Source organism: Chiloscyllium plagiosum, unplaced genomic scaffold (assembly GCF_037043375.1).
Source record: "Chiloscyllium plagiosum isolate Xiang-an unplaced genomic scaffold, Cpla_swu_hap1 HiC_scaffold_53X, whole genome shotgun sequence".
Classification (NCBI taxonomy): domain Eukaryota; kingdom Metazoa; phylum Chordata; class Chondrichthyes; order Orectolobiformes; family Hemiscylliidae; genus Chiloscyllium; species Chiloscyllium plagiosum.
The window spans coordinates 25,176,866-25,201,121 of NW_028270191.1; the positions used below are offsets into that span (position 1 = coordinate 25,176,866).

The 24,256-nt window shown below is 44.1% G+C and overlaps 1 protein-coding gene across 4 annotated transcripts in view; it reads right to left on the reverse strand.

The window, feature by feature from the left end:
- The window catches only part of LOC122543279 (arf-GAP with GTPase, ANK repeat and PH domain-containing protein 1-like), a 203,688-nt gene that overhangs the window by 48,024 nt on the left and 131,408 nt on the right, over positions 1–24,256 (reverse strand). For all 4 annotated transcript variants that reach the window (XM_043681772.2, XM_043681770.2, XM_043681769.2 and 1 more), the window contains exons 5-8: positions 23,931–24,072; positions 13,984–14,118; positions 7,812–7,936; positions 3,936–4,088 (exon numbers count right to left, since the gene is read on the reverse strand). In XM_043681772.2, the coding sequence (XP_043537707.2) occupies positions 3,936–4,088; positions 7,812–7,936; positions 13,984–14,118; positions 23,931–24,072 (555 nt within the window). The remainder of the gene's footprint in view (positions 1–3,935; positions 4,089–7,811; positions 7,937–13,983; positions 14,119–23,930; positions 24,073–24,256) is intronic.

Here is a 24,256-nt window from a genome sequence, read left to right on the forward strand (position 1 = left end):
GCAATTAACACTCGCACCACACAAATACCAGGCTCTGACCATCTCCAATAAGAGACAATCTAACCACTGCCCCTTGACATTTAAAGGTATTACCATCACTGAATTCCCCACTATCAACATCCTGGGGTTATCATTGACCAGAAACCCAATTTGACTCACCACATAAACACAGTAGCTACAAGAGCAGGTCAGAAGCTAGGAATACTGTGGGGAGTAACTCACCTCCTGACTCTCCAATGCCTGTCCATCATTTACAAGATACAAGTCAGGAGTGTGATGGAATATGCCCCACTTGCCTGGATGAGTACAGCTCCAACAACACTCAAGAAGCTTGACATCATCCAGGACAAAGCAACCCATTTGACTGGCACAATATCCACAAACACCCACTCCCTCCACCGCTGACGCTCAGTAACAACAGTATGTATTATCTACAAGAGGAACTGCAGAAATTCACCAAAGATCATCAGACAGCACCTTCCAAACCCACAACCATTTCCATCTAGAAGGGTAAGGGCAGCAGATACATGGGAACACCACCACCCTCAAGCTCCCCTCCAAGCCACTCCCCATCCTGGCTTGGAAATATATCACCGGTCCTTCAATGTCACTGGGTCAAAATCCTTAATGGTATTGTGGATCAACCCCCAGCAGGTGCACTGCAGAGGTTCAAGAAGTCAGTTCACCACCACCTTCTCACAGGCAACTACAGACAGGCAATAGCCCACATTTCACAAAGAAATTTAAAGAAGCCAGGTTGTCTTCAATTGCTCAGAGTGAATACAGGGCACAACGATCAATAATCCTAACCCTAACCCTGACACTCTACAGGAGAGACTGCAAAATGGCCAGCAAAATCCAGGTCAGCAACTAAAGATCACAGAATTATTAAAATTCAAAAGCTCTGATGGACAGTTCTCTCTAGAAGGAAACATTATTGCATAGTATTAAAATGTTGCACAGACAATTTAATGGACAGATTTCATAATTTTGATTGGAATTCTTTTCACTTTATTCTGTTTGAATGATTGCTCAAACAGGGAGCAGGGATGTCTTGCTGTAATTGTACAGGGCCTTGGCAAGACCTCACCTGGCGTATAGTTTGCATAGCTTTGATCTCTGTATCTGTGCTGGCAATGGAGGGAATGCAGCGAAGGTTTACCAGACTGATTCCTAGGATGGCAGGACTAACGTATGAAGAGAGACTGGATCAGTTAGGATTGTATTCATTAGAGTTTAAAAGAATGAGGGGAGGGAGATCTCATAGAAACCTATAGAATTCTAACAGGGTCAGTCAGGGTAAATACAGGAAGGATAGTCCTGAAGACCAATGAATCCAGAACCAAGGGGTCACAGTCTAAGGAAACAGAGCAGGCCATTTTGGACTGAGATGAGGAGAAATGTCTTCACCCAGAGTGGGAAGCCTGTGGAATTCTCCGCCACAGAAGGCGACTGAGGTCAAAACATTGCATGTTTTCAAGAAGGTGTTAGGTATAGTTCTTAGGGCTAAAAGCATCAAAAGGGTATGGGGAGAAAGTAGGAACAGGGAACTAAGTTTGATAATCAGCCATGATCAGATTGAATGGGGGAGTAGGCTCAAAGAGCTGAATGGTCTTCTCCTAGTTTCTATGTTTTAAACAGTTTGTTTAAAAAAAAAAGAGTAATTTACTTACAGTGTGGAAACAGGCCCTTCGGCCCAACAAGTCCACACCGACCTGCTGAAGCACAACCCACGACCCATTCCACTACATTTATCCCTTCACCTAACACTATGGGCAATTTAGATTAGATTACAGTGTGTAAACAGGCCCTTCGGCCCAACAAGTCCACACCGACCCGCCCATACCCCTACATTTACCCCTTACCTAACACTACGGGCAATTTAGTATGGCCAATTCACCTGACCCTGCACATCTTTGGATGGTGGGAGGAAACCGGAGCACCCGGAGGAAACCCACGCAGACACGGGGAGAACGTGCAAATTCCACACAGTCAGTCGCCTGAGGCGGGAATTGAACCCGGGTCTCTGGCGCTGTGAGGCAGCAGTGCTAACCACTGTGCCACGGTGCCGCCCACTACCACTGTGCTGCCCATTTTATTGGTTACTTTTCTGCTGGTTGATACTGATATCTGGAAAACAGTTACAGGAAATCAAAGTAGTTTTGTTCTGTGATTGTTGATGATTAAAGAGTCTGAAATTGTTATAATTAATTTTAAATGTTGTACTTGAACCAATGATGATGTTTTGTCTGAAAAGTAAGAGAGGAATAAACAGGATGGTGAAAGATTGCAATGGAGGAAAGACAATGAGGGAGAGGGACAGTCAGAAAGAACAGAAATGAAAGCAGCATAATCTAAAATTCCTCTTAGTTAAATATAAACTGAATTTACTGAAGTGCAATTGCTCAAAGATCTTAGAAATGACCACTAATCCACAGGTTACAGAAATTCTGATTCACTTCCACCTGAACTGAAGCTTTAAATCTCATAGCTCCATGTCTAAAGTACTTGTCAGGATTCAACCAGATTAGTTAATGCACTTTGATATTTTGGCATCACGCTTTAAACATAAAGATTCTTCTCTTACACCCACCTGCCACCTCCAAAGACAGCATATTAATTAAAGCATATCAAACCAGGTGTACTGATCCCTGTTGGCAGTAGAATGTTCTGTATAAAAGTCCAAGAAACAATTACTGGTAATGGGATGTATAATTGGGCCACTGAGCACGACAGGACAGTTGAATTGTTAAGTTCTTTTTCCTGAGATTCTTACATTCTTGATGCAACTGCAATATGCCAACTTCTGTGAACAACAACCAAATTAAGCAAATACAATACAAACTTTGGAGAAACTCTTAACACTCTTCGCCATGCTTGCAAAGCATGTTGAGCGGTCTCTCTGAACAAAGGAAAGAACAAAGTTCTTCCTTTATACAAAATCTTTACATCACAGTCAGTAATGCTCACAAGACAACCTCCAGTCACTCCCCCACAGTCACATGTCCCTCAAGACACAATGCAGTGAACACACTATTTCCAGAAAAAATATAATGTAAATCATTCCTTGATGGTCAAATCTGTTGTAAATTGTTTTTTTTAACAACAGGGAGTAGTCAAAATTCCAACTGTAATGTTCTTACTGATTTTGAATGGGATGATGATGCGAATGTAAATTATCTCTGAATGATAGGAGATGGCCAGGTAAATGGCTCTGAATGGCAAGGGATGGGAATTCCTTACAATCCACCTGTAAGTCAGAGGCATCCCACCTTAGCCTTGGGACATCCAATTTCCAGCAAATCAGCGGAGCAAATTAAGTCTTTAGTATCACAGAATGACACCAACTTGGTAATTATCCAAAAACTTAACCATGTTGGCTGCACCATGTTCTTTTTTTTAATATCAGAATATGGCTTTCCACTGATAACCCAATAGCTATCAGTCTCCAGTTGGTGCAAAGGGTCACTAAGTTAATATCCCTGCATGGATTTGAGTTGAAGATTAGCCGCTATCTTATTGAATGGAAAAGAGGGTGTGAGGGGCCAAACTGCTTACTCTGGCTTTTATTTCTTATGTTCACTTTCTCAGAACATCCAGAGCTGTTAATCATTACAAACCCCATCATTGGCAATCCAGTTCTCCAAATCAAATAGGCCAATTCTAACATACCTCACTCTGATTAGACCAGCAAATTCATCCTGGGATAGTGCCCTGCAGACCTTCCAAATGTATAGTGCAGCATCACATCACATGGTGCAATTAATCACTGAACCCTCTAAGCTGGCAGGATGTCCACTAGTCAGCCAATTTACTATCAAGTGAATGCTCTCTAACAAGGATAAATACTTAGTGCTAGAAAATATTTGCAATTTTCTCTTGAAAATCTTCTGAGCTATTTCCTAAACAGCTCGTGGAATCCAACAAATACTTACAGCGAAAAGACTTGAACGTCTTTTTGAATGTTTGCGGACAGAACCCGGAGTACCAGAGGCTTGGCAAACATCAGCCCGCAGATCCCGGTGACTGATGTTCGGAGTGGAGGGAAGAGAAGATGAATAATCACTCATGTTTCCACCATTGCTTGCCTACAAAAGGTGAGGAAAAAATGATTTAAATGAAGTTAACATTAACAATTTAAAGATCAAGTAGTAAGATTCTTCCAGAACAAAACTAATAGACATAGGTTAAGATGAGGGGGCAAAGACTTAAAAAACAACCTGAGGGGTAACTTTTACACACGGAGGGTGGTGTGTGTATGGAACGAGCTGCCAGAGGAAGTGGTGGAGGCTGGTACAATTACAACATTTAAAAGGCACCTGGATGGATATATGTATAGGAAAGGGTTAAAAGGATATGGGTCAAATGCTGGAAAATGGGACAAGGTCAGATTGGGACGCCTGGTCGGTGTGGATGAGTTAGACCGAAGGGTCTATTCCATGCTGTATGGCTCTATGACTATAACTCTTGTAAGTCACATTGGATTTGAAGGCACATCCCTTTGTTACAAAATTCTACTCAGTGTGATTCTGTATTATTGGTCAATGCAGATAGTGCTAAGGGAGCTGCCCCTTTTCAGCAGTTTGCTCATAATCATCATTGGTGTAGAAAGAACACACTTGAACACAGAACACAGTCCGTCTTGATATATTGCAAGAGGTAAGGGGCATCCCATTCATGCCCAAAAAGAACTCATTTGGGTCAGACTGTGCCACAAGGGTTAAGCTATTAAGGACTAATAAGCCTGAAACATGACACAGAACCTGGACATTAAGGCGACTGACACATTGTAAGCTGTTCTGGGTACACCTTGCCTGCTGTCTCAAAAAAGAAGCCTCAGATTTTGGATGATTACTCCTGCAAGGTGTTCCTTTGAGGTTGACTAAAACAATCCTTCATCACATATCCAGGGTTCAGCGTAGACACCATTCTTTTTCAGAAAGCAAAAATACATCGCTGAAGCTCTGTCCCTCCAGTTAGTGTTACACAATTAGGCTGCAGTGCAATAACAATGCACACATCTTATGGAGAAATGTTATTGCTTCATACCTATTATGAGGATCTTTTATTACCTACTGTTTAGATGTTGAGGCCTTAAAACAACATTAATCAATTGTCTAATGATCAAGTGGTTAGTGCCACCCAGAGAGAGGTGATAGATGGATCTCTGTGATCTAGGAGGCTGTTGGGTGAATCACAATGATTGATTTAGGATGTAGGTTTGCTCGCTGAGCTGTAGGTTTGATATCCAGACGTTTCATTACCTGGCTAGGTAACATCATCAGTGGCGACCTCCAAGTGAAGCGAAGCTGTTGTCTCCTGCTTTCTATTCATATCTTTCTCCTGTCTGAAATGACAGCCAGACGACTGAGAGCCCTCGGAATCCTGGTAGCGCACAAACCCACCAACACTCTCAAACAAAAACTAACAAACTTAAAAGACCCAGTACAACCCATGGACAAAACCAACGTCATCTACAAAATTCCATGCAAGGACTGCCACAAACACTACGTAGGACAAACAGGAAGAAAGTTAGCCACCAGGATACACAAACACCAGCTAGCCACAAAAAGACACGAGCCTCTCTCCCTCGTAGCCCTACACACGGATGAAAAAAAACACCATTTCGACTGGGACAACACATCTATCCTGGGACAGGCTAAGCAAAGACATGCCAGAGAATTCCTAGAGGTCTGGCACTCCAACCACAACACCATAAACAAACACATAGAGCTAGATGCCACCTATCAACCCCTCAGAAAACGAAAAGGAAATGACATCACCACAAACCCCAGGAACCCCATCCAGGAGAAAGATATAAATAGAAAGCAGGAGACAACAGCTTCGCTTCACTTGGAGGTCGCCACTGATGATGTTACCTAGCCAGGTAATGAAATGTCTGGATATCAAACCTACAGCTCAGCGAGCAAACCTACACCCTAAACCTCAACCTGAGCTACAAACCTTCACAAACCTTGCAACAATGATTGATATTTAGAACCAATTCAATCTTCTGTGACACTACCTGAAACTAGAAATAATTAATGATTGACCAGCTAGCCTACATCATTGATAACATCTGGAAAGACAGTAACATCATTAAGGTTTGGGACTCTTCCCACATAGTTGTGGTAAACTCTGCAAGGCAATATCCCAACACTTAGGGTGGTTTTAGTTGGATAGGTAAACGACAAGGGTTCAACAGGTTAAACTCCAATAGTATCCCATATAAACCTGATGTTCTTAGCCTGGATTCTGTAAACGTTTCTGGAGTTAGATAAGTGAGACATGTCCTTATTCTGCATTCCATGTTGGGCAAAGAGAAACTCCACCTTTGTGGACTTCTCATTTTGCTTTAGACACTCTTAAACACAACAATTTATTTACATATGTGTCAGACATACTGCTGACCTAAAACATTTGTTGTATGCTCTCATTCAAATTAACCACAAGGCAGTGAAATAGACTGAACTATTAGGACATGCACTGGTCATTAATTGAGGAACATACTACACAGCACATCGATCCACAATAGCAAAGACTTCCACAAGATATTATTAATGCTTAATGGTAAACAGTAAACAGGTCTAGTTTCAGCCGTTGAACACATCGCACAGAACAGCTGTTTGGTTTGCTGGAAATTGTGCGATATTTTAATTACATGCCTGAAGCAAGGGTGCTAATTGTGTATTTGCCCAGAGCTAAAAGACACAACATAAGTTGGCTTAGTCAAAATGCCAAGCGAACACAGCTTGGTATGACTAAGAGCTGACTTTGGACAATAGACTTGACTTTGAAAAGGGTATCTTGGAATGTGGGTCCCTGAACTGCCTCCACACACTGAATGACTAGTCTTTACTTTGTGCCCAGTAGATGCTAAGCAGATAAGCAGTGCCTTTTTTTGTCTCAGTGCTCTACATGGATTATCAGTAATGCATACTGAGATAAATGCAATCTGCTGCTGGAGGACCATCAACTTTGTGAAGGGCGTTCTGTGGTCTGCCTGAAACACACTGGTCTTCTATTGCAAAGAAATGTCAACTGAGTGTTGTAGACTGGCACATTTCCAAGGTCCATCCAGGACTACATGCTGAGGACTACACATACTAAAGCTTGGGACAAGCACCACAAAGGCTCAACAGGGAAAGACCACTTTCTAAGGCCCTCTTACCAAAGTATAACGAGGAGCAGCAACCTGTGTAAAATGCCTTGAGCTGTATGCACCAAAGAATATTTGATCTGAATTGTAAATGCACACTGTAATTATAATCTGTAATTGTAAATGCACTTCATATTCTGTATTGAAAAAGAATGATCTGTTTTGCACTTTATGCAATATCAAATTTGAACTGCTATGTTCCTTTAAAAATCCAATGAATAAACATTATTTTTGGAATAAAAAAAGAAAAAAGTTATTTCCTGATAGGGGAAGAGAAGTTGGAGGAAGTATCCTCTCCAGATAACTTCATGCAGCACCCAGATAGCAAGGTTTTTGGAGGCCGGGAAGTGAGCAAACTGCCCAGCATTTCAATCATGAATTCAATGGCATGCCACCCATTGCTGAATTCCCCCACTATGAACATCCTGGGGTTTCCATTGACCAAATGAACTTCAGCAGTTCAAGAAAGCAATTCACCACCACCTTCTCAAGGGCAACATGGGATGGACAATAAATTCTGGACCTGCACATCCCATTAATGAAAACATTCCACACTAAACTATTTCAATAATTGACGGAGGATGTAGCACTCATTTCCTATGCTTATCACGCTCTGCTGCTTGCTCTCACATGCACTGACACCCTCACTTACCTGACCGCTGTGAATAGTAGAGACTGGGGTAGAGGCAGCTGAATGGCTTGGAGAGCTTGGCAAAGACTTGCATGATGTAGCAAAAAGGTGTTGCTGTTTCTTAATGGCTGAGATCTTCTGTGTGACTGAAAGAAAAATAAAGGTGAGTCCTCTGTCGGATGAGAAGTTGCATTTTCTAACTAAGTTAACAAGAACACAAAGAATTCTGAAACTAGAAGATAAAAATAAATATGCCAAATTGTCAAGTATAAACAGGAAGCCTATAACTTGTTGACAAAAATAGAGAGAGGCCATTGTCAATGACTGTCGCACACATGGGCATAATGCCTTAAAGAATCTCAATGGGCACTTATGAGGAAGAACATCAGCCTGAACAGGGGACAGCTCTTTTTCACCAAGATTACTCAATGTGTGCGAAAAAGACAATGTTAAAACTAAACTATATAAACATGTTTTGATAAAAATTGTACAGCATTTAAGCTTTTTGCCCAACATTTTTGTAAGAATATTGTCTCTTTAAAACCAATTTTGCTATTCTAAAATGGTAACATCACCAGACTTCCTTTTCCTTAAACTTGCTCAAAGAAACTTTAAGCTAATATCCTGCCCTTTTTTGGGTACTTTTTGCGCAGCCAGCAAGTTCCAACTCATTATGAACCAATTTCAGCTAATTGGCAAAAACATTTAAAGGAGAGTTGTTTTGGCAACTTTTTCTGAAATGGTCATCAAGTGGGTGGTGGCTTGAACACCTACAGAGAAATAATTATAATTCAAAAGACTCAAAGCACCAACAATTCCCAGGAAGGCAGAAACTATTTTACAGCCCCACACTGGCAAGAGAAAATCCGGTTGGGAGTCATCCATTTGGCCCGTTAATCCAACTCCATCCAGAGTTTATGCCTGATTATTCGATCATGAATTCTCTCACACACCATTTGCCAATAGTTTAAGAAATACCAAGGCACTTAAGTTACTCTTTGGGATATTAGCAACAAGCAGTTAACTTATTCCCTTGAAATTTCTACATCAGTGCACATGTTAATCCATATACTTTAAGCACCTTAACACAGTGTTGAGGGAGAGAAAATCCCCTGGAATCACCAAACAGGGCTAAGGGTGAATTTTATGGTTCAGCCTTCCTAGTGCAAAGCGTCACCGGACTGGAGTGCGATTTGGAATCTTGAGGATGCTAGTCAGTGTGCCTGATTTGTGCCCTAAATTATCTTCCATTGGGAGTCTTGTGGCACAATGGGTAGTTTCCCTACCTCTGAGATAGAGGTTCTGGGTTACAATCCCACTCCAGAACCTGATGTCAAGGAAGGTGCGTTCATAACACAGCCAAACAGGTTGATTATTACCTCGCAAAGCATTCTGACACACCCAGAGCAAGTAATAAGAGAAGGAAAGGCTCCTGGCCATGGTTGCTGGGGAGTGCATCGAACAGCCTCTGCTCAGCTGTCCCCATGACTTGTCCTACCTGCCTATCTTCTTTTCCACCTATCCACTCCACCCTCCCCCAACCTATCACCTTCATCCCCTCCCCCACTCACCTATTGTACTCTATACCACTTTCTCCCCACCCCCACCCTCCTCTCACTTATCTCTCCACCCTTCAGGCTCTCTGCCTGTATTCCTGATGAAGGGCTTTTGCCCGAAATGTCGATTTTACTGCTCCTCGGATGCTGCCTGAACTGCTGTGCTTTTCCAGCACCACTCTAATCTAGACTCTGGTTTCCAGCATCTGCAGTCATTGTTTTTACCTAGCCTCTGGGAAAAGGCTAGCAACAGTTCCAGGAAAAACTAGCTATTGAAACAGACACAAGGACATGCTCTATATGCCTCATGCATTCCTCTGTCACTGGACACAGAAAAGATAAGAATATCTTCTATTGTAGAAAAATCCTTGGTAATGCATGCCTGATCAGCAAAGATTTGGGATCAAGAGCAATAAATATTAAAGTTTGCTCCTGGATTATAAAGCTAACCAATCATGATTCTGATATATCTAGAAAAGGAAATAAAAGACAATTAACATTGAGTTGCAACCTAATGTTGTCCTTAGAGTCGAGAGAGCTTACCTGCAATCACACCTGTTCTCTCTTAAAATTCAAAGATAGACATTTCTGGATCAGCTTGTCATACATTCAGCTTGCTGTGCTGTTTCTGAAGCAGTTACAGTACGGGTGCTTTATTTAATCTTACTCCTCTAAGCTTTTCTGTTTCCATCTTCCTTTCAGAATTAAGATTTGCTGTCAACTGCCCAAGATTCAGCCAATTATTATTAGCATTAGTCTACACACCGAAGATCATCAAGTACAAGAATCTGCTATTAGAGGCTGGCAGTCATTCACTTCAAAGGTGAATAGAAAAGAGCCGAAACTTCACTTGTTCATTTGTATTTTAGTTTCCAAACAGTCATGTTCCATATCATATTCATGGTCAACATTTTGGCTAAGTACTGAATTCACCACCACCACGATGAACCCACCATCCCACTCCCCTTATAAACAGATATCCCATTCTCAGCTTTCCCTACATTACATGTAAACAACAACTTATATTTGTAACATGGTAAAACATCCCAAGGGGCTTTACAGGGGAGTTACCAGATAAAGATTGACACCAAGCCACTTAGGTCCACGCCCCCCTACGACCCACCTTCCCATCCTGGCACTTTCCCCTGGCACCGCAGGAACTGTAAAACCTGTGCCCACACCTCCTCCCTCACCTCTATCCAAGGCCCTAAAGGAGCCTTCCACATCCATCAAAGTTTTACCTGCACATCCACTAATATCATTTATTGTATCCGTTGCTCCCGATGCGGTCTCCTCTACATTGGGGAGACTGGGCGCCTCCTAGCAGAGTGCTTTAGGGAACATCTCCGAGACACCTGCACCAATCAACCAAACCGCCCCGTGGCCCAACATTTCAACTCCCCCTCCCACTCTGCCGAGGACATGGAGGTCCTGGGCCTCCTTCACCACCGCTCCCTCACCACCAGACGCCTGGAGGAAGAACGCCTCATCTTCCGCCTCGGAACACTTCAACCCCAGGGCATCAATGTGGACTTCAACAGCTTCCTCATTTCCCCTTCCCCCACCTCATCCTAGTTTCAAACTTCCAGCCAGCTCCGCACTGTCCCCTTGACTTGTCCGGACTTGTCCGACCTGCCTAGCTCCTTTTCCACCTATCCACTCCACCCTCTCCTCCCTGACCTATCACCTTCATCTCCTCCCCCACTCACCTATTGTACTCTATGCTACTTTCTCCCCGCCCCACCCTCCTCTAGCGTATCTCTCCACGCTTCAGGCTCTCTGCCTTTATTCCTGATGAAGGGCTTTTGCCCGAAACGTCGATTTTGCTGCTCGTCGGATGCTGCCTGAATTGCTGTGCTCTTCCAGCACCACTGATCCAGAATCTGGTTTCCAGCATCTGCAGTCATTGTTTTTACCACTTAATAATACACATGACCAAAAGCTTGGCCAAAGGTAAGTTTAAAGGAGGAGTTTAAAAGAGGACAGGGAGAGGTAGAGAGGTTTACAGAAGGAATTCCAGAGATTAGGACTCATGCAGCTGACAATGTTGGAGTGAGCAATTGAACAATGCTTGAAATACATGGGGGCAGTGGCAAATCCACCCATAAAAGTCTTCAAATTGCCCTGGAAAATTCATTCACAGGGCAACCAGTCAGAGGAAAATACACCCAAAAGTTGAGTGGAAGGATAAGGTGGGGAGCTATTCCCTCCATCACGACCTGATTGTGTCCCATGTTTGCTGCTGGGGGAGTAGCAGGCAGCTAGGTAAATAAATGCTAGCAATGAGGAAATCGCCTGGGTATGGCCAGAACTGAGGTGCAAGGTTGGGAACTGGGTGGTCGAAGTCTGGAGTAGGGCTGGATATGGGAGGTCAGAGTCTGGGTGCCAAATACCTTTTTCTCTGAGGCATGGAAAGAGTGCCATGGCCCGAAACAGCCCTTTGGTCGATGTCAGGAGGAGGAATGAAGAGCCATCATTTTGATCTTGCCAATGGTGGGCGAGGGTACAGGCTTCAAGAGGACTAAATCTGGGGTAGGAGGGGTGAGGACAAAGAGAGTGAAGGTTTGGAAGGGGATGGGGGGGGGGGGGTGAAGAAGATGGAGGAGCCACAAGGGGTCTGGGTATCTGGTGGGAGAGACAGGAGAGCTGCAACGGGTCAGAGGTCGGGGCAGATGGGCTATGGAACGGAAGGAGGCCACAAAGGGAGCTGGGAGGCCATAAACTGGCTAGAATCGAGGGAGGTTCATGGGGTTTGGAGAGAGAGCGGTTACAGGGGGAGGTGAGAGAGAGGGAGAGGCTTCAAAGAGTGGTGGTTGATAGAGACAGGCTTCAAGGAAGGAGAAGAGACAAAGAGGCTGCAAGGTAGAGATAACAGTTTCAAAGCTGTAAACAAAGGAACACTCAGTGAATGAGCAGCTAAGAAAATCTGAAATCACTGAGGAAATTAATAACTTGCAAATTGATGTGCTATCTCTAGTTTAAAGCCGCACATCTTCAGGAGCTACTCTATTAGAAAGATTGTAATGGATGCAATTATAAAGGATGCTGTGTCAATTATAAAATTTAAATCTGAGATGCAGTTAAAAAAAGGTATTAACTACTTGTTTAAAATATTACAGCCTTATGAATATTTGATTGAAATTTATTAGTTGTTACCTCACCAATCTGTGGAAGGTATGTTCAGGGCAATGGGTTTTTGGGTGTAGAAATGCATGTCAATTATTTTGCTAATCTAAGCCTATTGTCTTGTGCCAATTTCAAGACTGTGGCATCCTGGAAATTAATGCTTTCCTTATGTGTTGCTGCTCTAAGTTTATTGAGGATATTGATAAACCCTTCTAATTCTGCTTCTGTGTGATTCCAAATACCCTATACAGCATATCAAACAAATACAGAAGGTAATGTTGCCCTGTAAGTGCATTGCCTAAGAAAGGAATTATTGAGAATTTAAAAATGGCCCCAAAAATCAAAATGTAGCCTCAAGGGAGCCCTCAGAAAAAAAAAACCCGGAAACTGAGATTTCTCAAGAAGCCAGAATTGGAGGAACAGATATCCCAGAGGGTTGTGGAGTTGACAAAGGTTACAGAATGAGGGAGGGACAGTACCATGGAGGGATTATAAACTGGAGGTATTGCTGGATCAAGAACCAGTTTTGGGCTTGGTTCAAGTTAGGAATGTTTGGATGTTCAAAAATACGTAATTGGTTGTGAAGCATTTGAGACAGCCTTAGATGATGAAAAGTGCCAAAGAAATGCAAGTCTCGTCCTTCTTTCTTATGTCATCTTTTGGGATGATCAAAAGGAAGATCTGCTAGGCTGGAACATAGTGGACTGTTTAATTTTTCCAATTTAGTATTAGCTAAAGTTCGAATGTGAGGATATGCAAGCACTTACGAAACAATCTGCATTATTTTATGTCTTCCTCACGGGTTTCTGGCTACCGCTTCACAACCATGGTGAGGAAGATATTCATAGGCAGTCAATGGAAACCAAGTGTTCAGCCTGAATAAAACAGTACCAGGCCATTGACTGTTTACATTGTTGCTGCCAGATTGCTGTTTTTAATAAGATTATTACAATACCATATACCTCACTTGGTACATGAACAGATTTATGTTTTCATTAGGTTTGGATAAATTGGGCAGAGAAGACCTGTTTCCCACAGTGGAGAGCTCAATTACCAGGGTACACATTTTTAAGACGTTTGGAAGTGGGATTAGAGAGGATATTAGGAAAAGCGTTTTCATCCAAGGCTATTAGGTGTCTGGAACTCACTGCCCATTTTGATGGTCAAGTCAGAAGCCTTCAACTCATTTAAAAGGAACTTGGATCTGCACTTGATGCGTTATAAGTTGCATGGCCCGGACCAAGACTGGAACTAGAATGGGTGGCCAATTTATTAAACCAGCGCAGATATGGGTAGACCAAATGACCCCTTTGTGTGCTGTAATTCTGCTGCGGCTCTATGTAGTGAAAAATAGCTGCTTTACTGACTCATTAGAATTTTATCGCACAGAAATAGACCATTCAGCCCAGTTTACCCACATCAACTTTCCTTGTCTCTTTTCTGATAGCATTTGAAGACAGTTCCTGAGGGTGAACTTCAGATTTAACACTTGCCAGGAGCAAAGTCCTTACCTTCATTAAACACTCGATCGACATTGAGTCCATATGTCGCGCATGTTTCGTAATACATGCAGCGTTTTAGGTCAGCACAGAGTTTTCGTGCCCGAGCATCATCAATGACTCGTGGATTGGTAGCACTGATTGCATCTGTAAAGTAAGTGAAGGAAATCTTTCAGACAGCAAATACTGTACAGAAGGCATGTGCCTGCTAGAACGGTCCCATTGTAACTTCTATGGTTGCAAAGTATGCATATTAACATCTCATATATTGTTATTTATTGATATAATTGCTATTCAAAGGCAAATAAGATTACTTGGATTGTCCAGATAAATGAATAACTCTTCTGCAGTCAAATAGTTTTCCAAGTCATACAAATATGCTGCAGGGAGATGATGGTGCAGTGGTAATATCACTGGCTTGATAGACACCCAGACAAATATTCAGGAGATGTGGGTTCAAATCCCATGATGGCAACTGGTGGTTTTTAAATTCATAAAAATTCAATTAATAAATCATTCTCAAATTCAGGGTGTCATGTGCTTCAGTGTTCCTACCACTGGGTCAGAAGGTTTGGGTTCAAGCCTCATCTGCCATGGAAGTGTGTCATAACATGTCTGAATAAGTTACTTTAACAAAATAATCAGAAACTGAAAGTTATTAGCAGTAATGATCAGCATCAATTGCTGTAAAAACCCATCTGGTCTTTTATGGAAGGAGATCTACCATTCTTACCTGGTCTGGCCTACATGTGACCCAGAACAATGTGGCTGACTGTTAACTGCCCTCAGTCTCAGACAAGTAGGGATGGGTAACAAATGGAGGCTTTGCCAAGAATACCCACATGTCATGAAATAATAGAGCTGTTTTGAAAATCATTATTATAATAATAAGTCTTCTAGTTTCAGGAGTAGAACAATCATTGGAATGGTTAGTGATAAAGAAATACATTGTTAGAACACTTACAGCAGAAGAAACAGATCCCCTTGCAGTTTTATACAGTAAAAGTATACATAATAGAGTAGTGTGGTACTGGTAATGTGTCTATGTTGAAGACCTGACTCAGACTGACCTTGTGCTTATAAAGTTTTTATGTTATTGAAATGAATGCAGGCAGGGCCCCTAGGCTTTAAACATGTCATTCTACCTGACCATTGTTATCCCTCTACCTTCACCGCATTGAAATGATTACATAATTGAGTAGAGCAGGACTACATTTTCTGCCAGACCTAAGTATTTTCAGCAGTTTCTGTCTTTATTTCAGATTTCCAGTATCCACAATGTTTTGCTTCTCTACTCTATGTAATTCAGAAGAATGAAGGGTGATTCCATTGAGCTGTACAAAGTTCTGAAGCTTGAGAACGTAGATTGCTGAGAGGCTGCTTTCCTCTGTTGGCTGGACAGTCTAGAACCACAGGGTTCACAATCTTAGGATAAGAAGTTAGCCATTTTGGACTCAGATCAGGAGACATTTTGTCAAAATTTTGAAACTTATGCATCTTGGGAGCTTTCTATCCCAGAGGGCTGTTAATGTTCAGTCATCGAGTTTATTCAAGATCAATAGATTTTTTGGGCATTTAGAGCACTGAGAGATAGGGCAGGGAAAGTGGAGTTGAGATAGGAGGTGGATCTTCAATGGAATCTTAGGTGGAACAGGTTAAAGAGACAGATGGCCCACACCCATGCCTATTTCTTAGGTCCATCACACTATCTCCTGCTGTAATGGTCTTTCTCCCACAACCTCAGGTTTGGAATTCCTCAGCTTCCGCAGACTCCCTCTCCTCCTATAATTTTCAGGCTATGAAAACCAATCGGCATCACCTTGTCATCAAGTTTTCTGTCTTCTTATCTACTCTCACAACACTGAAGGAGACCTTGCTTCAAGTAATATCTGGAATGCTCTTTTGGATAGGATAATGGACACAAAATGCATGGAAACAATTTAAATTCAGGTGAGGGTAACTGCAGGCTTCTATGAATGAGCTAAATGTACAGAGCCTTGGTCAGACCCCATCAGTTTTCTGCATTGCATCTCAGAAAGGATACATTTGGTCCTGGAGGAGATGTAGTATAGGTTTACCAGCATGATACTGGATCTGAAAGGGTTAAATTATGAGGACAGGTTACATAAACGTGGTAGGTATCGTTTTGAGTTTTGAAGCTTGAGAGGCGATCAAATTAAGGTGTTGAAAATTTTCAAAGGGTTTGATATAATTTCCTGTGATGTTGGAATCCAAAACAACAATGCAAAGCCTTAATTTTAGAGTAAGGCTATGTAGCAGTAAAATCAGGAAGCATTTCTTCACACAGAGGCTAGTGAAAACCTGGAACTCTCTCAAGACAGCTAAGGATGAATTGAATCTTTCAAAGTCAAGATTGATAGATACTGGATGCACAAGGGTATCCCAAGACACGAAGCAAAGGCAGAATCAATGGTGTCAAGATACAGACCAGCCACAATCTGACAATGTCAGAACAGGCTTTAAGGGTTATTCCTGTGATCTACTGAATGGCCGCTCTCATCTGTACTCATTCTTGTATCCCATATTGTGGATGCTGGTCCTTCAGCTAGGATTTTCAATACAAAAAAGGAAAACAACACACTATACTGATGCTCTGTCAATCACAGCTATGTTTCAGGCCTTTTGATGTGCTGCCAAACAGTGAAATACTATTTGACACTCAACACCCTTACATCATCAAATAATTTGATGCCCATTAAAGATCATCTTTACTAGCTTCCAGCCTGCAGCTTCTCTCAAGACAATAATATTTTCCCTCCTGAAATTGCACACATTTATAAACATTTATGAGCGGAGGACATATTTGAGGTTTAAATACCCTTCGCTTTTCTGTGGACTTTTCTTCAGAGGTTGTGTAGAGAAAAAAAGGGATAGAAAATAAGTTGTAGTCTCAAGAGTTATGAAGAAATTCACTGCTTTGTTACAGAGGTCAATTTTAACAAAGCATATGCATACTTTATTTTTTTGCTTTGGCTTTTTGCCAATCACAAAGCTGGAATTTAAAGGCCTTTTGAGTTGGGGAGGGGAGAAAATAAGTGGAAGAGAAACAAAGAGAACAAAAAAAATCCATTCACGCCAGCTGACCAACCAGAGCAATACACAGCATGGGTTATTGTTGAAATGTTCACACTGACACCATTTATCTGATATTTCCAGTTGAACTGCATGTCCAAAACACAATTTATAGAAAGCACAGCTAAAAAATATACAGGTTAAGTTGAAGGAAGACAGTATTAACAGAAATTGATATTTCAGTGACAACAGTATTTCATTGACTGTAAAGTGCTTTGGAACATCCTGAGATGCAGGTGAAAGGTACTATATAAATGCCTTTTACAACGTTAATCTGCCATACTGATCACTATCAAAGTCAGGGATAAGATCGCCTACGTGCAGGACAGGGGGGTGGACACCTGCCTCATTAGCCTGGACCAGGAGAAAGCCTTTGACCAAATATCGCATACGTACATGAGAGATGTCCTCTCCAAAATGGGCTTTGGGGAGGGAATCTGCAATTGGATCCGACTGCTCTACACTAATATTGTCAGTGCAGTCTCAATCAATGGGTGAGAATCAGAAAGTTTCCCGATCAGATCCGGAGTCAGGCAGGGCTGTCCTCTCTCTCCTGCCTTGTTTGTGTGCTGCACAGAGCCATTTGCCGAGTCCATCAGGAAGGATGTGAGCCTGAGATGGGTGACTATTCCGGGCAGCGGGGCCCTACAGGTTAAAGCGTCCCTGTACATGGATGACATCGCCGTTTTCTGCTCGGATCCGCTGTCCATGCACAGACTCATGTGCATCTGTGACCAGTTCGAACGGGCCTCGGGAGCCAAGGTAAACTGAGGCAAGAGCGAGGCCATGCTCTTTTGGAACTGGGCCGACCAATCCTCTATCCCCTTCACTGTCAGGACTGACCACCTGAAGGTGCTGGGTATTTGGTTCGGAGGGGCTGGGGCGTGCACCAAATCTTGGGAGGAGTGTATCAGTAAAGTGAGGCAGAAACTGGGCAGATGGGAGCAACAGTCACTCTCCATCGCGGGTAAAAAGCCTGATCATCAGGTGTGAGGTACTCTCAGTATTGTTATACGTGGCACAGGTCTGGCCTATCCCCAGAACCTGTGCCACCGCAGTCATCCAGGTCATCTTCCACTTCATGTGGAGATCAAAGATGGACAGGGTCCGAAGGGACACAATGTATAAAGACCTGTATAAAGAACGGGGGAAAAACACGCCCAATGCCACCCTCACCCTGATGGCCACCTTTGTGTGTGGCTGCATCAAGCTGTGCGTGGATCCCCGGTACGCAAACACCAAGTGTCACTACGTACTGAGGTTCTACCTGTCCCCAGTGTTGCGAAGGATGGGCCTGGTCTCACTGCCGCGGAATGCTCTAAGTAGTTGGACCGTTCCGTATCACCTGTCCTTCTTTGGAGAAATGTTTGAAGAAAAACACCTTTGACCACAAGTCCATCAGGAAGTGGTCAGCACGTAGTGTCCTTGAGACCCTTTGGGAAAAGGAGAGGGCGGATCCTGTTGAGCAGTTCCCTGAACAGACTGTCAAAGTCATTTAGCTGAATGCCTCATCGCCAGAACTTTCCAACAAGCACCAAGACATGGCTTGGCTGGTGGTGAGAAGTGATCTGCTAGTGCAATCCTTCATGCACGCCCGGACTCTCTGCCACACTGTACGCTGCTCTCCAAGTGGCTGTGGAAGGGACGAGACTGTCACACACCTCCTTCTGGAATGTGCCTATGCAAAGGAAGTCTGGAGAGGAATGCAGTAGTGTTTGCCGAGGTTCGTCCCGAGCAGCTCCGTGACGCAGGACTCCGTGCTCTACGGCCTGTTCCCTGGGACGCACACCGAGATGAATATCAACTGTGCCTGGAGGATCATCAACTCGGTGAAAGACACTCTTTGGTCTGCCAGAAACCTGTTGATCTTCCAGTTGAAGGAGCTGATCCCGACTCAGTGTTGCAGACTGGCACATTCCAAGGTCCAGGACTATGTGTTGAGGGACGCGTTGAAGCTTTGGGGCAGCTGCCGCAAAGGCGCAGTGGGGAAAGACCACCGTGTAAGGTTTGCCTGCCAAGGAAGAACAGGGGGCCCACACAGTATTTGGGCTCCACTGACGCCTCAGTTAAATATCTGGATGGTCGACATACAGACTTGTATATACAAATGATTAAGTCTGATCTCTGTATATAAAGAAATGCAATGTATACATATGAATGGGATCACCAATTGTATAGATATCAAAATATTTTTATGAATAAAGTATATTTTTGAAATAAAAAAAAGTCATTTGGCAGAATTTCTCATAGCCAGAACTTTCCAATAAGCACCAAGACATTTCTTGGCTGGCAGTGAGAGGGGCACTACCTGTGAGATCCTTCATGTTTGCCTGGTCTCTGTTCACTTGGGGGGCAGATAGAGATTGTCACACATCTCCTTCTGGAATGTGACTTTACAAAGGAAGTCTGGAAAGAGATGCAGTGGTTTTTGTCGAGGTTCATCTCGAGCAGATCCATGAAGCAGTACTCTGTGCACAGTGGCTCAGTGGTTAGCACTGCTGGCTCGCAGCACCAGGGACCCGGGTTCGATTCCAGCCTCAGGCGACTGTACGTGTGGAGTTTGCACGTTCTCCCCGTGTCTGCGTGGGTTTCCTCCAGGTGCTCTGTTTTCCTCCCTCAGTCCAAAGATGTGCAAGTTAGGTTAATTGGCCATGCTAAATTGCTCCTAGTGTTCAGGGATGTGTTGGTTAGGTGCATTAGTAAGGTGAAATGCAGAGTATTAGAGTACGGGAATGCGTCTGGGTGGGATACGCTTCAGAGGGTCGGTGTGGACTTGTTGGGCAGAAGGGCCTGTGTCCACATCATAGGAATTCTATGATTCTGTTGATTCTATGATTCCCAGGAACGGGCAGTTCCTGGGACACCCACAGAGACAAACATCGACCCCACCTGGAGGACCATCATCTCGGTGAAAAACTCTCCTAGGTTTGCCCAAAACCTGTTGGTCTTCCAGGGCGAGGAGTTGACCCTGACTGAATGTTGCAGACTGGCACATTTCATGGTCGAAAAGTACGTGCTGAGAGATGCACTAAGGCTTGGGGCAGCTAAGGCACAGTGGGGAAAGACCATCGTCTAAGGTCTTTCAGCTAAAATACAATGGGGGTCCATTCAGTTATCGAACCCTCCTAATGCCTCAAATATACGCATAACTAAGAGATACTTTGGGCATTTTGGAACTGTTGGGAGATTGCTTGTTTTCAATATGCTAAAACTGTACAGAACCATCTTTAGAGACTTTGTATGTATATATAAAGACTTTTATGAATAAGGAATATTTTTAAAATTTTAAAAAATGTGCAGGCATTGGAATGGAATTTCAGAATGGCGGGAGAAACTGTCAGGCAAGAGCAGGATTTGCCTTCTGTGGCACCAATACTTATTGTGTAGACTTGCATGTGACAAATGACCACTTAAGCAGAGCACTGTATAGAGTCATACAGTTGATGGCAGAGAATAGTATTGCAAGTAAACAGTCAATGCCTGGAGGACAGGGTGTAGCTGGTGGACAATAGGCTGAAACTTTTTTTTGTCGAATGCTACATCTCTAGTTTCCTCTTGCTGGGGGACTGCATTACTGAACCACACCAGTGTGTCTCAAAGGAACAGTGCATTTGGCTGAAAAAAAAATATTCTCAGGTTGCTAGTACTTTAGATTCTGGCTGACTGTGTTATAATAAGCAAAACTACAACTGTGGAAAATCTCTTTACAGATATCTCAGCCCTGACCCCATTTCTGGACAGGTGAGTTCACTTGAAACAGAGGAAGTGCTTTGGAAAGTGTGACCTACGTTACCTGTGAAGTCAGAAGTTATGAACCTGAATTAAACTCTTGCTCCTCTCTTTGTAGAGGCTGCCTGGCCTGCTGAGTGTTTCCAGCATTTTCTGCTTTTATTTCAGGTTTCCAATATCTGCAGTACATTTGCTTTTGCATTATTTAGAAACTCACTCACCACAACAGAAAATGGATCTTACTAACTTATTGCTGATTCACTTCCTGCCCAGATAAGTGGGAAGAAGATGCCCACAACACATAGGGGAAGAGGGGAGGGGCTCTGAGATAGAATCTTATGGGAGCAGACAGAAGAGGCAGGGTCACTCCAGGAGAGCGCTCAGCTTTTCTTGTGGGGCCTAGACTTCTGCTGTGCCTGGCCACAAAATAGAATGAAAATAAGCTTGTTTTGAATAGCCACTTCTGGTCCCAGTCCCTTTATTACTTAACTTTCCCTGATGGCAAAACTGTAGTGACCTCCCAACTCAGAAAATAAAACATTAAATATAGAGAATGTAAGGAGGTCTGCCAGATGGTCCTCTTGACTGGGGTTGTTAATCTGGTCCAATCAGTGAGCCCTGGCTGACAGTTAAGAACAGGAGTGTCCCCGCGGAAGCCTGTGCCCCGCGGGAGCCTGCGCCCCACAACCTGAGCCGCCTCCGGAATTTTAATTTTGTCTCATTTAGGGATGTGAAAAGAAGGGCCCTGTATAGACTGCTGCTGCACACCGTCCACCTCTTCTCCCTCATCCACCGTCCGGACACGCCTTGGCGTGCCCATTTGCCACCGGGTGGTGGGGATCCCCAGTGGAGGGCTCTCTACGCGGGAGTCCTCCCCCTTTCTCTCAGGGATCTGGGGTGGAGGGTGCTGCACGCAGCAGTCCCCTGCAACCGCAGATTGCGGTGGTTCACGGACTCCCAGCCCAACTGCTTGTTCTGTGGCGCTGTGGAGTCCGTGGACCATGTATATATTGGGTGTGGGCGTTTGCACTCCCTTTTTGATTTTCTGAAAAACCTTCTCCTCTGTTTTTGGCTGCACTTCAGTCCCACGCTCCTGATCTTTGGGCACCCGGTACGGAGGAGGGAGGGCAGGTCTGAAGACCTCCTCATGGGTCTGCTCCTGGGCCTGGCCAAACTGGCCATCAACAGGTCCAGGCAGCGGGCCGTGGAGGAGGTCGTTAGGGCCGACTGCCTGCCCCTCTTCCGCGGTTACGTTAGGGCCCGGGTGTCCTTGGAGAAGGAGCACGCGGTGTCCACCAACACCCTGGAGTTGTTCAGGGAGAGGTGGGCGCCGCAGGGAGTGGAGTGCATTATTTCTCCCTCCAACTCTATTTTGATTTAGTCCCTACCCTCCCATTCACTGTTTTGATCACACAGCACTGCCCACTGATGTGAAGGGCAGTGTTTGTCACTGGCCACCCGGGTGTTTTCCTATCTTCCTGGTGGTGGAAATTTAATAAAGATTCGTGCACTTTGTGTCTCTTACTGTGTCTCACACCTACACACACACACACACCATGGGTGTGGGGGAAAAAAATAAGCACTACCGCAGTTAGGCGGTAGTGTGGGGGTTAAATATAAAAAAAAGAAAAAAAAGAAAAAAATAGAAAAAAACAAGAAAAAAAATAGGAAAAAAAAAGACCAGGAGTGTCCTCGCGGAAGCCTGTGCCCCGCGGGAGCCTGCGCCCCACAACCTGAGCCGCCTCCGGAATTTTAATTTTGTCTCTTTCAAGGATGTAAAAAGAAGGGCCCTGTATAGACTGCTGCTGCACACCGTCCACCTCTTCTGCCTCATCCACCGTCCGGACACGCCTTGGCGTGCCCATTTGCCACCGGGCGGTGGGGATCCCCAGTGGAGGGCTCTCTACACGGGAGTCCTTCCCCTTTCTCTCAGGGATCTGGGGTGGAGGGTGCTGCATGCAGCAGTCCCCTGCAACCGCAGATTGCGGTGGTTCACGGACTCCCAGCCCAACTGCTTGTTCTGTGGCGCTGTGGAGTCCGTGGACCATGTATATATTGGGTGTGGGCGTTTGCACTCCCTTTTTGATTTTCTGAAAAACCTCCTCCTCTGCTTTTGGTTGCACTTCAGTCCCACGCTCCTGATCTTCGGGCACCCGGTACGGAGGAGGGAGGGCAGGTCTGAAGACCTCCTCGTGGGTCTGCTCCTGGGCCTGGCCAAACTGGCCATCAACAGGTCCAGGCAGCGGGCCGTGGAGGGGGTCATTAGGGCCGACTGCCTGCCCCTCTTCCGCGGTTACGTTAGAGCCCGGGTGTCCTTGGAGAAGGAGCACGCGGTGTCCACCAACACCCTGGAGTTGTTCAGGGAGAGCTGGGCGCCGCAGGGAGTGGAGTGCATTATTTCCCCCTCCAACTCTGTTTTGATTTAGTCCCTACCCTCCCCTTCACTGTTTTGATCTCACAGCACTGCCCTTTGATATGAAGGACAGTGTTTGTCACTGGCCACCCGGGTGTTTTCCTATCTTCCTGGTGGTGGAAATTGAATAAAGATTCGTGCACCTTGTGTCTCTCACTGTGTCTCACACCTGCACACACACACCATGGGTGCTGGGGGAAAAATAAGCACTACTGCACTTAGGTGGTAGTGTGGGGGTTAGAATAAAAAAAAAATAAAAAATAAACAGGATTGCTTTACCCTCCCTTTCACTGTTTTGATCACACAGCATAAAAAAAAACGAGAAAAAAAAAAAGAACAGGAGTGTCAGTGTACTGTTCACTCTGAGAGCTGGCTCTGAGGGAGCTGGATCAATGTCAAGGACTCTCCGCATGTAAATAAAAGGTGAATTGTTATCAGGATACTGGCCTCGTGGAGTTATTTGATAAAATAGCAGCCAGGACCCAATGATAACATTGACACATAAAGGTGGAATTCAATGAGAACCCCACTGGTTTTGAGAGCAGGAAAAGGCTTTGAAATGTCGGACTTTGTAAGTAGGGAGAGCAAGCTGGAAGAAGGCTTCTTTTGTTTTCCCTAACCACTCCTCCATCAGTTAAAGAATTTCCCTCCCTACCCTAATTTCCCTAAACAGCAACCAGCACTGAGATATGACAGAGATGGAGCATTGCTAAAATTTACTTACCCTGTGATCCCACCAGCATCACAGCAATCTCAGCTGTATTCCGGTAGCTCGCGAGTCTGGTGTAGTAATTGTAAATGGCCTCAAAGCTCTTCTCATTTTCCAAGCTGAAGACAAATATAACAGCATCCACCCAGGTTGAAAACTGTAAGGGAAAAAATTGAATAATTTTAAAAATTGTTGTTGCAGAATTGGGCATCTGTTGCCATCACTTATTTCCCTTGAATTGAGTGTTTTGCTAGGGCTGTTTCAGAGAGAAGTTAAGAGTCACCTACATTACTGTGGATCTGGAGTCAATTATAAACCAGTTGGGTAAGGATGGTAGATTT